At 41.8% G+C, this 12,571-nt stretch overlaps 1 protein-coding gene across 1 annotated transcript; it reads left to right on the top strand.

Moving 5' to 3' along the window:
• The first annotated feature begins 10,109 nt into the window (after window positions 1–10,109).
• On the top strand, window positions 10,110–10,516 carry LOC111144280 (60S ribosomal protein L10-like). Its single transcript, XM_022498515.1, has one exon. The coding sequence runs from the start codon at window positions 10,139–10,141 to the stop codon at window positions 10,439–10,441; it is 303 nt and encodes a 100-aa protein (XP_022354223.1). The 5' UTR covers window positions 10,110–10,138; the 3' UTR covers window positions 10,442–10,516.
• Window positions 10,517–12,571: the final 2,055 nt, after the last annotated feature.

Raw genomic sequence — 12,571 nt, 5'->3', positions numbered from 1 at the left:
AAAACCCAGCACAACAATGCAGAATGCAAGAGGTAGAAGTAATTGGAAAACCTTAAAGTTGTGTTTCAGTTATTTCTGAAGGAAAACAGGGAGGTGGACAGTGAGCATTTTTAGGGTCTTAGTTTCAGTTCCACATGGTATGGTAGATTTGTTAACCCAAAATGTCAGCACGGACTTGGAGAATCATTTTTCATTTAAGAATAGCCAACCTAGCTTTCTTTTTTCATTTTAATGGAGGAAACACAAAAGCCTCTCATGGAGCCACTATGAAAGAAAGCTCATTATCTCAAAACCATGTGACATCCTCAGCTCCATAACCAGACTAAGCTAAAGAAATTAAAGAAAAATAATGGTAGCTCCATGCACTTCATAAACATGATTAAAGTCGATGTAGGTGGGTATAAAATAAGCTTGGGTCTCTGAGGTTTCTAAATTTGAAATGACTGTTGACTTTGCGGCTATGAGGACTTGTAGCCCTATTATCTTCCCCAAAGTCATGTTGATTAATTGGTTAATGTAAATTCCAAGGAGTCTCATTAGTTAGATTAAAGAAATAGCAGTAGGTCATGTTGACTTTAAAATTAATTATGGAATTTAATCATCAGTAACAACCATGAAATTCATCTTTGTAATATTTTCCACAGGCCAAAGAAAATAAAACATAGTAAACAAGAAACCACCATAAATATTTAAATGCTGCCCTCTCTACTCTAGACAATATTGGAGCTCTAAAAAGACCATTTAACTGGTGTTTGGGTGGTTTCCTTCTGCTGTTTCTGCTTAAGAAGCTTGTACTGAGGTATCCAGTCCAACATTAGCCTCTTCATTCATTGTCTGCCACCAAATCAAGACAAAGGACCACCATCAGTAATTGCTGTCAACAGCAGCTTGGGACCACAGTTGCAAGTTGGGCTCTTCCTCTGCCCCACACACTAGATTTGCTGCTGGACGACCTGGGTCAGCCTGAAACCTGCTCTGCAGAGCTCTCATTCAGCTGGATCATTAGACTCCAGGCCCAAAATCTGTCAGAGTCAGTGCCAAAAATCTTGTGTACAACATACTCCTCCCACCAGCATGGTTCCTGAGCATTTTCCTCACTTCACAAGAGGCCATCTTGTTGATGGCAGAAGTATGTAACAACAACATATTTTTTTGTTAAACTTTAGTCTTATTGGCTCTGCCACCACAAATGGATCTCAATTCGAATTCTTTTTGGGACCTGGGATATTCCATTTATATAATCTATCCCATTCCATGATCATCTCTCACCTAGATACTAGAATGATATCCTTTCTTACTAGTCTTTTTGCTTCCGTTCTTCCTCCCCTTTACCTGTGATCTATTCTTGTTCAGCAGAAGAAAAATCTCTTCAGAATATAAATCAGAGTTCATCCATGTTTTAGCCACCCCCCTCCACTTTGATGGTGTTCTTAACAATATCTACAGTAGCCCCCCTAATATCCATCCAGAACCAGCTACAAACATGAGACCCAATGCAAAATGAAAATGTAGTGCCACTGTTCAGAATTATTAAAAATTTCAAGAGGGCGACAGAAGAGTAGTAAAAGCAGTGTGGGGCCCTTTCTAAACATGGGATCTTGAGCAACTGCATGGTGACATGACTGTGAAACAGGCCACGTCTCCACCACCACCATTACCAACTTCCTGACCTATCACATCCTTTTGGCAACCAGTACATTGGAGTGCTGAATCCTGCTTTGAAAACAGAGCTGCACAGATAGCTTCCATCACTGCACAGTAGTTGAGTTTCTGAACACACCTTCCTGGCATTTTTCCCTTCCCGTAGTCACGGTCTTTAAGCACTTTGGAATGCTAGAAGAGCCTCGGAGATAACACCTTCAACCAGCATGGGAAAACAAAGAAAAATAAGAGTATCTCACTCCATATTTTTCTAGTATATCCACAAGAGAATATAATTTATAGTATCAAAACAAGTTCTGCGGTGTTTACCTTTAAACAAGAAAAGAGCAAAATGGCCCACAGAAGAAAAAGAAGGAAGCTACATATACAGAGGTTGGACTGGCTAACCCAAGTTGCTGATAATAGCATATCTACCAGCATCTAAAGCCCTTTTCTTGGCTTGGCCCTGCTTCCTGCTTTACAGGAGTTTGTCTCATGTTGAGGTCAATTTAACACTTCCTTGAACATGATTTTTTTTAAATAAAAATAATAAGAAGAATTGTGATTTATATCAACCTCCTCTCATGTACCCAGCAATGTATTAAGTGTTGTACCATCACAAATACACATTCAGGGGAGCACCATTATACTGACTTTATAGATGAAAAAAATAAAGTTTAAAGAAGTTAAGAAACTTGACCAAGAAACAGTGCTGCAGCCAAACCCAGGACAGCTGGGTTCCCAGGTCTGAGTTCTTTTCTATACCATGTAGTACTTTCCAAGTTAAACATTTCTAAAAGTATGGCCAATGTACTACCTGCCTCCTAGACTCTTGTTTAAAATCACCTAGACTCTTGTTTAAAATATAGAGAGCCTCAGCTAACACTTAGAGAATTGGATTCCCCATGGTTGGGTCATAGGACTGTGTGTGTGTGTGTGTGTGTGTGTGTGTGTGTGTGTTAGCAAGTCCAAGGTGAATGTTATGCATAGTAATTTGAGAATTGCTGCTCCAAGCATTTTCCTTTTTCATTGGTTTTCTGGAAGAATCTTACCCCTCATCTGTTGGCCTAGGAGTGCCCTAGTACTTCTTCTACCTTAGCTAAATAATGTGATAGAACTTAGCAAGGTATAGTGTGTGCCAGTAGGGCTCTGCAATTCAATACAATACACAGAAAATAAAGTTAAACAATCTCATACAACAAAACCCAAAGCATATCATTTTCCCGCACATGATTTAAAACAAGATTTTCAAGGCAGGGTCCTTAATGCTACAATATCCCCTTTGCATGTACCTCCATGCATAGAAGGGCATTTGTTATATAACACATGTGACATTTCACCGTGCAGCAGAGAGCTCTGACGATCGTCAGCCACACAGAAGACTGGACCAGAGAGGATAACACGAAACAGGCTCTGAGATAAGAGTCATCTCTGACCTGAGGGTCATTCACAAGATGGCATGATCAGCACCAAATTCCATAGGTTATCCTGAGCTTAACTGCATTTTGAGATCCTGCCACTAGAGATTACAAAGTCTTACTAGGCAACCCCTCCATCTATGTTTTCCTTCCCCTCATTCATACTTTGCTGTGGAGTCCCAGCTCATATGTACTTCCCAAACACCAGGTCATGATGTCACATTATTGAAACTGCATTCTGATTTAATTAATTATATCATTTCACGTAAACATTCACCTTGTAGTTTCACTGGGGTCTTATCTTCTAGGGTAACATATACTGGTTTTATCTCCACTCTTAATAGCAAAAGATGAAAAGGAGGGAGAAGGCCAGTTTATGGGAATAATCATCTGCTTTGTGAGGTCAGCAAAGAAAGAGGAAATAATGGAATCTGGCCCCAGGATGTTTAAAAAGTAGTATGGAAGATAAAACACTGCCCCATAAAGCATCTTACAGCAAAGATCATGAGCTTCGCCTTGTGAGGCCAGAATTCGTCCAAGTACAAATAATACCTAGGCAGGAGAGAAGCATTATCAAGTTTACATTTTCCAATTAGCATTCAGAGCATCAAAGCTGTGAGGAGACGTGAAATCCCTTGCACGCTTATGGAGCAGAGCTGAGGACTGAGATGAAATCATCATGTCTCTCTGCAGGGGACACTCTCACTTTCCAAGGCCTTTGTTTAGAATCCTCTTTGCCACAATTCAGCAAATCTCTCTCCCTCCCAGGCGCTATGCTGTAACATACATGCTCCAGCCGTAAAATGCCTCTTGTCACAGCTGAGCTTTTCTTATCTCGAGGAGGATTGAAGCCAGAGTACCCTCCAATGGCTCGGAGACTATTCAAGAATACCAGAAATTTAGCTTGATCAGACCTCTGGAGTGGGGAACTGTCAAAGAGAGAAGAAAAGTATCTGCTCACAGTCACTGTGTCCCCTAAGCACTCACTCTCGAGTTCAGCTGTGCACTCCTGCCTTATTCCATTAGAGATTAATTACGGCTACAGTCACTTTCCTTTGAGGATCAAGGACTGGTTTGGGGAAAAGAGACCTTTAATCACTTCTCAAAGGCCTCTTCACGTGCCTTAAAGAGACCTGGATTTGGAAGACCGAAAAATTGTAGTTCAATGAGTTTGGTATCTGTTGAAAATGTTTTTGAACAGAAGATGAAAGGCATTTGCTTTCCTCAAATATATAAACACAATAAATGTCAATATGAAAGATTAATGGGAAAGGCATGAACACTTATCATGGCGTGGGAAGTAGGAATCCAAAATAACACTACCGGCCATCAGACAACATGCCAGGTACCTCGGTGGACCGACCATGGCCTAAAGTGCAAAGATACGTACTATCTTTGTATGGTAAAATGTCTTTATTTTATCTTAATATGGTGGAGTGAATTTAATTCCAGTCAAAAGAACAGTAGTGCTAAGAAGTTTTGTTTGGCATCTAAGTAAATCTGTAAAAAGGTGAAGGACACGCACCCAGCAGGCATAGATCATTAATACATTCTTCCCAGAATATCACTGCTCTGCATGGTTTCCACAGAAGAAGCTGAAGTTATGTAAATAACATTACTCTAAATCCCTCACCAGAGGTATTCATATAAAGTCTTTATTGTAGCTATCTCCATGACCATGACCATGTAGAGATATTGCATTGTTGACGATCAGATAATGTAAATTACATTTGCTCTGAAATAGCACTGATTGTTGCTTTTGAAGCCAGCCAAGGTCAAATTTGAAAGATGGAGAACATATGCCCCTATGGCTTCGGAACTAGATTGCTGTCTGCTTAAAACCTGAATTCCTTGAAGTTATCCAGAAGACTGATGGTAATGGGAAAACCCCACATACCCTTGCTTGTAAAGTACTTAGATGTACTTGCTCCGGGAGGTGTGCGGCATTATTTCACCTGGTGGGACTGAAACTGGAAAATAAGGTATCTGACGTGTGCCAGGAAAACAGACACCGAGCTAACAAGCAGGCATCCATTGGCACTTGGGAAGACCCAAAGGGCCACTAAAATAATACCTTTAATTTGTGTTGTGCTTCATATGCAAAGGATTTCATATGCATTTTTCTTTTGTAATCTCAGTTAATCTGGTAACAAATGTGCGAGTGACACGGAGTTAAGAGTTTTTGTTAGAAGACAGAATCCAGATTCCAGGCTATGGAGGAGACACAGCGATGGATTATTATCTAACAAGATTAAGTGTCATGAAGTAAGTGTAAAGACCAAACAGTCAGCTGTGTCAGGGTGAGGAGGGAGATTTAAGAGCTGACGGAAGCACTGATGGAGACAACTCAAGGGTCTTGGCTGACAAGAAGCTGAGTTAGAGTCATTCATGACCGTGGCAAGAGAAAATGTACATTCCACCCCTGCCTTTGTTAGTAGGGTCTGAAATGAGGAAAATGGCATCCCACTCTACTAAGAGTATTGAATTTCATTGTGGGTCCCTTACTTATAGGCTTTCTCTGTGCCAGGCACTGTGCTAAACCCTTTCTGTATATCACCCTATTTAAACTTCAAACAACCCATGAGGGATCACTGTTATTATACCCCTTTCACACCTTAGGAAACAGGTTAGAGAGTGAAACGGGCATCCACCCATGTGCCTGCCCATTATCCATTCCACCTTCTTTCTTTCTTTGGTAACTGTCTCTCCACCATTATGTACAGTCTTGTCAAACATCAGCCCAATTCCAGGCCAAAGGGTGAAAATGTGAATCAAAACAAACCCATAGCATTACCAGGTCCAAGTACTTGACTTGTGAATGCAGTAGAACAAGGAAAGAAAATGGTGACGTTGGTAAAACCCAACATCAGTACTCTGAAGAAGTGGCCCTACCACTTTGGTCCTCAGGCTCTTTCTATTTCTGAATTTTCCAGGGCCTGATAATTTTTCATCTGATCTCTCAGCCAATTCATATAATTCTAATAAGTTTGTGTTTTTATTGTTTAAGCTAGCCAGTTGCTATTGCTTATTACCAAAGAACATTAAGCGCCTTGTCAATGTGAACAAGTCATTAGTGGTCAGGTCAACAAATCAAGGTAAAAAAAAGTCACTGAAAACTTTCAGACTGACTCCAGAACCACACAGTTACCTGCTACACTGGTCCAGCTCCAGTCCCTGTGAGGGGAGAGCTGACACACCAAATGGAGGAGAGAAAGGGGGAACCAGAAGGAACGGGGATCAGAAACCATGTGTAGATCACTGATGGAATGAGATTGTTTATTCTGGAGGATGATTTGCTTGGAGATAATTAAATTTCTTCAAATGACTGGAGGATAGTTGTTTGGAAGAAAGAGTAAAGATGGCATTAGTCCTTTACTCATTCACTCCTTTCATAGCACAATTTTATTGAAACATGTGAGGTTACAGAAGGGAATAAATGCAATACCTGTGCTCTTCTGGGGCTTGAAAGGTAGTTAGGGATTATGGACAATAAAACATTTTGGAAATAATTATATCGAATGTCAGGAGATGATAAACACTATGAAGATAGTCAAAGCTGGGGGTGAAGAGTGGTTGTGATATTTGAGACTGAGTGGTCAGAGAAGTCCTCTCTGAAGTGGCAACACTTGAGCAGAGATCAGCATGAAGCAAAGGAACCAACCACGGGATACCTAAAGAAAGAGCATTCCAGGCAGGGGGAATAGCAGATGCAAAGGCCTTGGTTCTTTAAGGGATGTCCAGAAGTAAGTAGAGAGCAGTGACTGAAGGAGAAAGAGGCAGGAGAATATGAGAGAAAGGAAGAGACCAGGTCATGTTGAGCCTTGTGTGACTACAGTATGGGTCAGTTGGGAAGCTGTCAGCAAGTTTTGACCAAGAGAGGATCATGGTAGAATATATTTTGAAAGGGCATCCCCCTTGGGTGCCATGTTGGCAACAGATAAAGGCAGGCAAACATGAGAGCATGGGAATCAGTTAGGAAATGACTGCAGTAGTCTCTGCTAGGGAACAATGGTGGCTCATTGGGTGGCAGAAGAAGAGATGAAAGTCATAACGCTCATCATAAATTTAATGGTAGATCTGATGGTGTTCACTGATATTTTGTAGAGTGAGTATAAGAGAAAGACAAGAGTAAAGGATGACTCTCAGATTTTTGGCCTCAGCAACTGGGTGAGTGAAGATGCCACTTACTCTATGGCCATGGTAGGGCTGAAATAGGACTGATGGTAGATGGATCGGGATGCTAGGTAAATGAGGACTTTCCATTAGTTGTATTTGGCAAAGGAAGGAATGAATATCTTTACAGATGATGAGTTATCCACACAGGAGGCTCCCACAGGTAAGCCACATGACCATTTCATGGGGGCTTTATAGGGGGATTTGAAGGCTAGTAAAGGGGTAAAACTATATGATCTGAAAGGGTACTTCCAATCGTGAAATTATGTCAACCATGTGGTTTAGGGAATTGATAAGTAACTCATTACCTATTATTGTTCACATTTGTAGAATACAAATTTGTACTTGATTTCTTTCAAACTTGGGCACATTGGGGAGAGCGAATGTTGATATATCCATCCCATGACATGCTGTTTATTACTTCAGCCGAAGGCAATCCCTTTTCGAAGTTAGAACATCCTGGAAAGAAAGCAAAGTGTAGCTTGTTATTGTTTCTCTGTCCTTTTCTTTGCTAAGGGCAAAGCTGGAAAATTCTGTGCATCTCTGTAGTCTGGTAAGGTAGCAGACCGTAAAAGGGATGGCTGAGATCCAGTTACATTTTGTTCCTTGTGTTGGCCATCCTTGGAACTAAAAGAGATTTTAAAAGGAGTTCCAGACACACCAACGGGAAGAAATAAAAGCCAGGCTTGCTGACTTTTTATTTTTTGTAAGAGAAATAATTCCTATAAATTCAAGGAAAGGCCACCTAGGTTCTGTGAGGCACATTTAGAACTGATTCCATATTTCCAGGTGGCATGAAGATTCCAAACTCTTTGTTTCCCCCAGATTTGATCATGTTCCCAAGTCCACAGCTCTCTAGACATGCTCCATGTACCACTCCCAGCAGAGGAGGCCTCGGACAAATCCCAAGGTAGAAAATGTTCTCAGTCCTATCCCATTTATATCAAGGTGTAGAGGAAATCAAGGGGGAAACGTATGTTGTGATTCATTTGATTTTTATCTTGGCTGTCCCTATCTTCCCTTGCTTGTTTCCAGGAAGATGGTTCCCTTTTCCTCACCAAGACCAACCTGACAGCTTGTATTTATCTGGGCTTGACTCCAATAGGAACTTGCTTCTCTAATCACCTGCTCTTTCTGTCTCCTTCCCATTCCGTTTAGCTACTATTGAACACCTTTGAACCCTTATGCCTATCACTGGGCTGAGGCGTGTTAACAGGAAAGACAGCTCTCCACTCCCACTGAGCACTCTTTGTTCTGATCTGTGGAGAAGGGATTCCTGCTTCAATGTGTGATCTCTAAGTGTGAAGCTCTTTCCAGTTCTTCGTAGTGTTAAGGCTGGACACCCAGTGGCAATGGTCCTTTATGTAGCAGGGCACCACTGAGACATTTTGGAAATGCAGAGGAAAGTCTAGACATGAGTTAAGAGTAAGAGAGGAAGAGCTCACCTGCTTGTTATGGATTAATTCACCAGAATTTGTGAGCAGCTCTGACTGTCTGCTGGGGAGGGCATTATGACCAGCAAGAAAATTCTCTGGGGATGCCTGGGTGGCTCAGTTGGTTAGGCAGCTGCCTTCGGCTCAGGTCATGATCCCAGCGTCCTGGGATCGAGTCCCACATCGGACTCCTTGCTCGTCAGGGAGCCTGCTTCTCCCTCTGCCTCTGCCTGCCATTCTGTCTGCCTGTGCTAGCTCTCTCTCCCTCTCTCTCCAACAAATAAATAAATAAAATCTTTAAAAAAAAAAAAGAAAATTCTCTGGAGTGAAGAGTGGTCAATAAGATTGTAGAGAGGTCTAATGCTGAATCTGGAATCGTATCTGGCTATTGCCTGTGATTATCCAAAAATTCATTCAATCTCTACTGTTTTTCATAACATTTCTGTTCACAGTGCCTTGGGGGAAGGAAGAAAAAATAATTCAGTCCAGAAAAGAGGTGTGAGAGAGAATGACACTCCCAAAAGACAAGATGAGGGTCCACGCAAAGACAAAGCAGAGAAAGGCTAGTGGGGACTGACCCAGCAGCTCTTGTGGGCATCAGTGAAATCCCTCCTTTCGATTTGAATTGATTTGAAAGTGGACGGAAGATTACATTACCTGGGGAATGCAAAAAATAGTAAGATATTGGTCCCAACTCCTCTGAGAGATTAATATCCTCCCTCTCTTGCATACCTATCCTACTTCATTTTTTACTTCTATTAATAACTCCTTTATCTTTGTGCAGCATTTATACCTGTATACATTTCCCTATACTACTATGTCATGAGTTCTCTGAAAGTGCGATTTTTCATTTATTCAGCAAACTTTATTAAACACTTATTGTATACTAGGCACGGGGAGAGCCTCTGGTCATACAAAGATAAAAAAGACATGAACTATGGATTTATTCTTGTTGAGTTCTTGATATGGAAAAACCAAAGGAATAAGAGAAAGATGTTTTCTCTTCATGTCTCTGTGTGCCTTGGAAGAAGCCAGGCTCATAACAAATATTTAACAAATATCTATGTTGACAAAGGACATAAATTAGGCTATCAAAACACCCAAGAGAAGAAACCACTGGAAAGAAAGAAATCTATCTAAGTTTCTGGATGACATGAGAATGAATGCACTTGCTTCTATTCTTTGGAATTATATGGATAGTAGAGACTACTTTGTGTAAGAAGGTCGGTCTGTGTATGTTTTATACTTTCTTGATATTGCTTCAATATTTCATGAGACACTGCAGCCAATTAAGCCGACTGTGCTCTTTGTCTATGGGGGCCCAGTGTGCCATGGCTGCAAACAGTAGGCTCCTCGGTAGTGTATGCAGCCTGTTGATTGTACGGGTTGCCCTAAGGGACCTTGGAGACAACCCTTTTGGTGGATGCTGGGGTCTGACCTCATGGCTATCTCCAATTTAGGCTGCAGACAGGTATGCGGGGTGCCTTTGGAAAGCCCCAGGGCACAGTAGCCAGGGTCCACATTGGCCAAGTCATCATGTCCATCCGTACCAAGCTGCAGAACAAGGAGCATGTGATTGAGGCCCTACGCAGGGCCAAGTTCAAGTTCCCTGGCCACCAGAAGATCCACATCTCCAAGAAGTGGGGCTTTACTAAGTTCAATGCAGATGAATTTGAAGACATGGTGGCTGAAAAGCGGCTTATCCCAGATGGCTGTGGGGTCAAATACATCCCTAACCGTGGTCCCTTGGACAAATGGAGGGCTCTGCACTCATGAGAACCTTGGCACTATCCCTTCCCGTCATATTCATGCCCACCAATAAATCCAACTTCCTGTCAAAAAAAAAAAAAATATTTCATGAGACAAGAGCTCATTCTCATTTCATCTCCAGCTATTACCCCCAAGAGCTCAAAAAAATGTGCTTTCCACATGCAGTTTAAAGAATCCAAGACAACAATGAAAATTAAAAGTTAAAAACTATGCATAGAATAGATGACACAATGCTACCAAATCACTGAAGATTCAATAAAGAAAATTGGACAGAATTCTTTCTTAATACTGTTACTTGGCTTCATCTGAAAAAGTTTGACTCATATTTTTAATAAAACCTTTTTTCCCCCTCTTGCTGGTTTAATTCTAGGCTTCCAACACTTTCAAATGTTTTAAACCAGATGAACAGTGTATGGTCAGAAAGGAATGCTGGATGCAAGAAAAAACATGGCACATGGCAAAAAAAAAAAAAATATTAATGTAGCCACAATGATTCTGGATAAAAATAAGCAGAGCAGAAATGTAGGTCATTGTCTGTGATCCCTGGGGAAACTCCCAGGAGAGATTCCGGTCCAGTGACGGGAGATGCAGTAGGACTTGAGTGTAAATATACATTATGGTCCAGTTCCCCAACCCTGTACACAAGTCAAGATTTTGGTTACAAACAATGGAAACATCTCTGGTTAGCCTAGTTAGAGAAGAAATTTATTGGAAGGATATCGGGTAGCTCATGAATCAAAGAAGACAAAGATCCAGCTCAGGCAAGAACCAGGAGAAGGCCAAGTCTAGCCACAGGAATGATGCAGTTAGTTAGTGTTCCACCAAGGCCAATGTCACTACCCCTGAAGCCATTGCCACACATGGCTCCCTCCATGGCCCTGGGGTCTGAGTGCTGCAGCAAATATTTGCTACCTGACCCCAAGCCTTTGTGTCATTCTACCAAGATTCAAAGTCCTGGGCTTCAGCACTGGATGGTCAGTGCTGCCAGGGAGCAGGAGAGGAAATACACACCCTACCTTCTTGGCTTTTGTAGTGAGAAGTGGGCCTTGCTTTGCTCCTATCTTGGGAATCCCCCCATAATAGAATATTCAGATATCATGCATCCAGAATGGCAGAAGGGCACTCCCTCTGGCCAGCAGGCAGCGGCCAGGGCTGGGATTGTGTCAGAGAGAGGGCAGAAGTTCAGCCAGAGATGCTTCCTCAAGATGGAGGTTGAAGCTGCATGGGCAATAGCTGAGAAATGGGGAGAAGTGGTTTGCTGTTGGGGCTAAATAAACAATCAGGAAAGATGTGATCAGGGACCAGTGGGTCACAACCTTGAATAGGAATGTACTGTGAGGCCGAAGTCTGGAGACAGGTAAGCAGTGCTCGTGCACAGTGCTTCTGCTGCTCACAGATATTGGGAGAGGTAGTAGATCCCGATGGTTAAAAGGGCAGAAACAAGCTATTGCCCGTTCCCCTTTGTTCTCCCCAAATGCCCACCATCCATCTGCCAGCTGGTCAGTGTTTCCCAAATCATGGTCCATGTACCACTAGTGCATGAGAGGTGATTTTTAGGTGGTTGTTGAGTAAACTTTTTTTCATTATTATGCATTTATTTTAAGTGCATTCATGGATGAGAAGGCAACATTCATTTACTCTGTGCCAGCCTCCAGTCGAAGTCCTTTACACAGTTCAAGTTCATTTAATCCTCCCCCAAATCCAAGAAGGTGACCATTATCATTACTACCTATATTTTACAGATGATAAAAGGGAAGTCCCATGAGATAAAGTAACATGCTTAGGGTCATGGGGCTATTAAGGGAGGGAGGGTGGATTTATACTTGGACCGTCGGGCTCCAGAGTCCTTGCCCTTTTACACAACTACTGGAGCATTTTTAAACGAGAACCCTAATTTCTCCTTTCTTCTTTCTAATGAGCATGTATGTTTCTGCTCCCAGCAACCTGGAGAGAGTAACAATGGCTAACATTCCATAGTGTGTGATGCATGTCAGGTACCTTTCCAAGGGATGTGTCTGTAATAAACTCATAACTAGGAATCAAAGGCTTTTATTATCCCCATTTCACAGCCACAGAAACTGAGGCATTAAGAAATTAAATTCCTTTCCCAAAGTTACCCACTTAGTAAGAGGCAGA

Source organism: Enhydra lutris, unplaced genomic scaffold (assembly GCF_002288905.1).
Source record: "Enhydra lutris kenyoni isolate GAN:26980312 unplaced genomic scaffold, ASM228890v2 scaffoldscaffold10, whole genome shotgun sequence".
NCBI classification, from domain to species: Eukaryota; Metazoa; Chordata; class Mammalia; order Carnivora; family Mustelidae; genus Enhydra; species Enhydra lutris.
The sequence above is the reverse complement of the archived record's forward strand: the minus strand, read 5'-3'. Positions and strand labels throughout refer to the sequence as shown.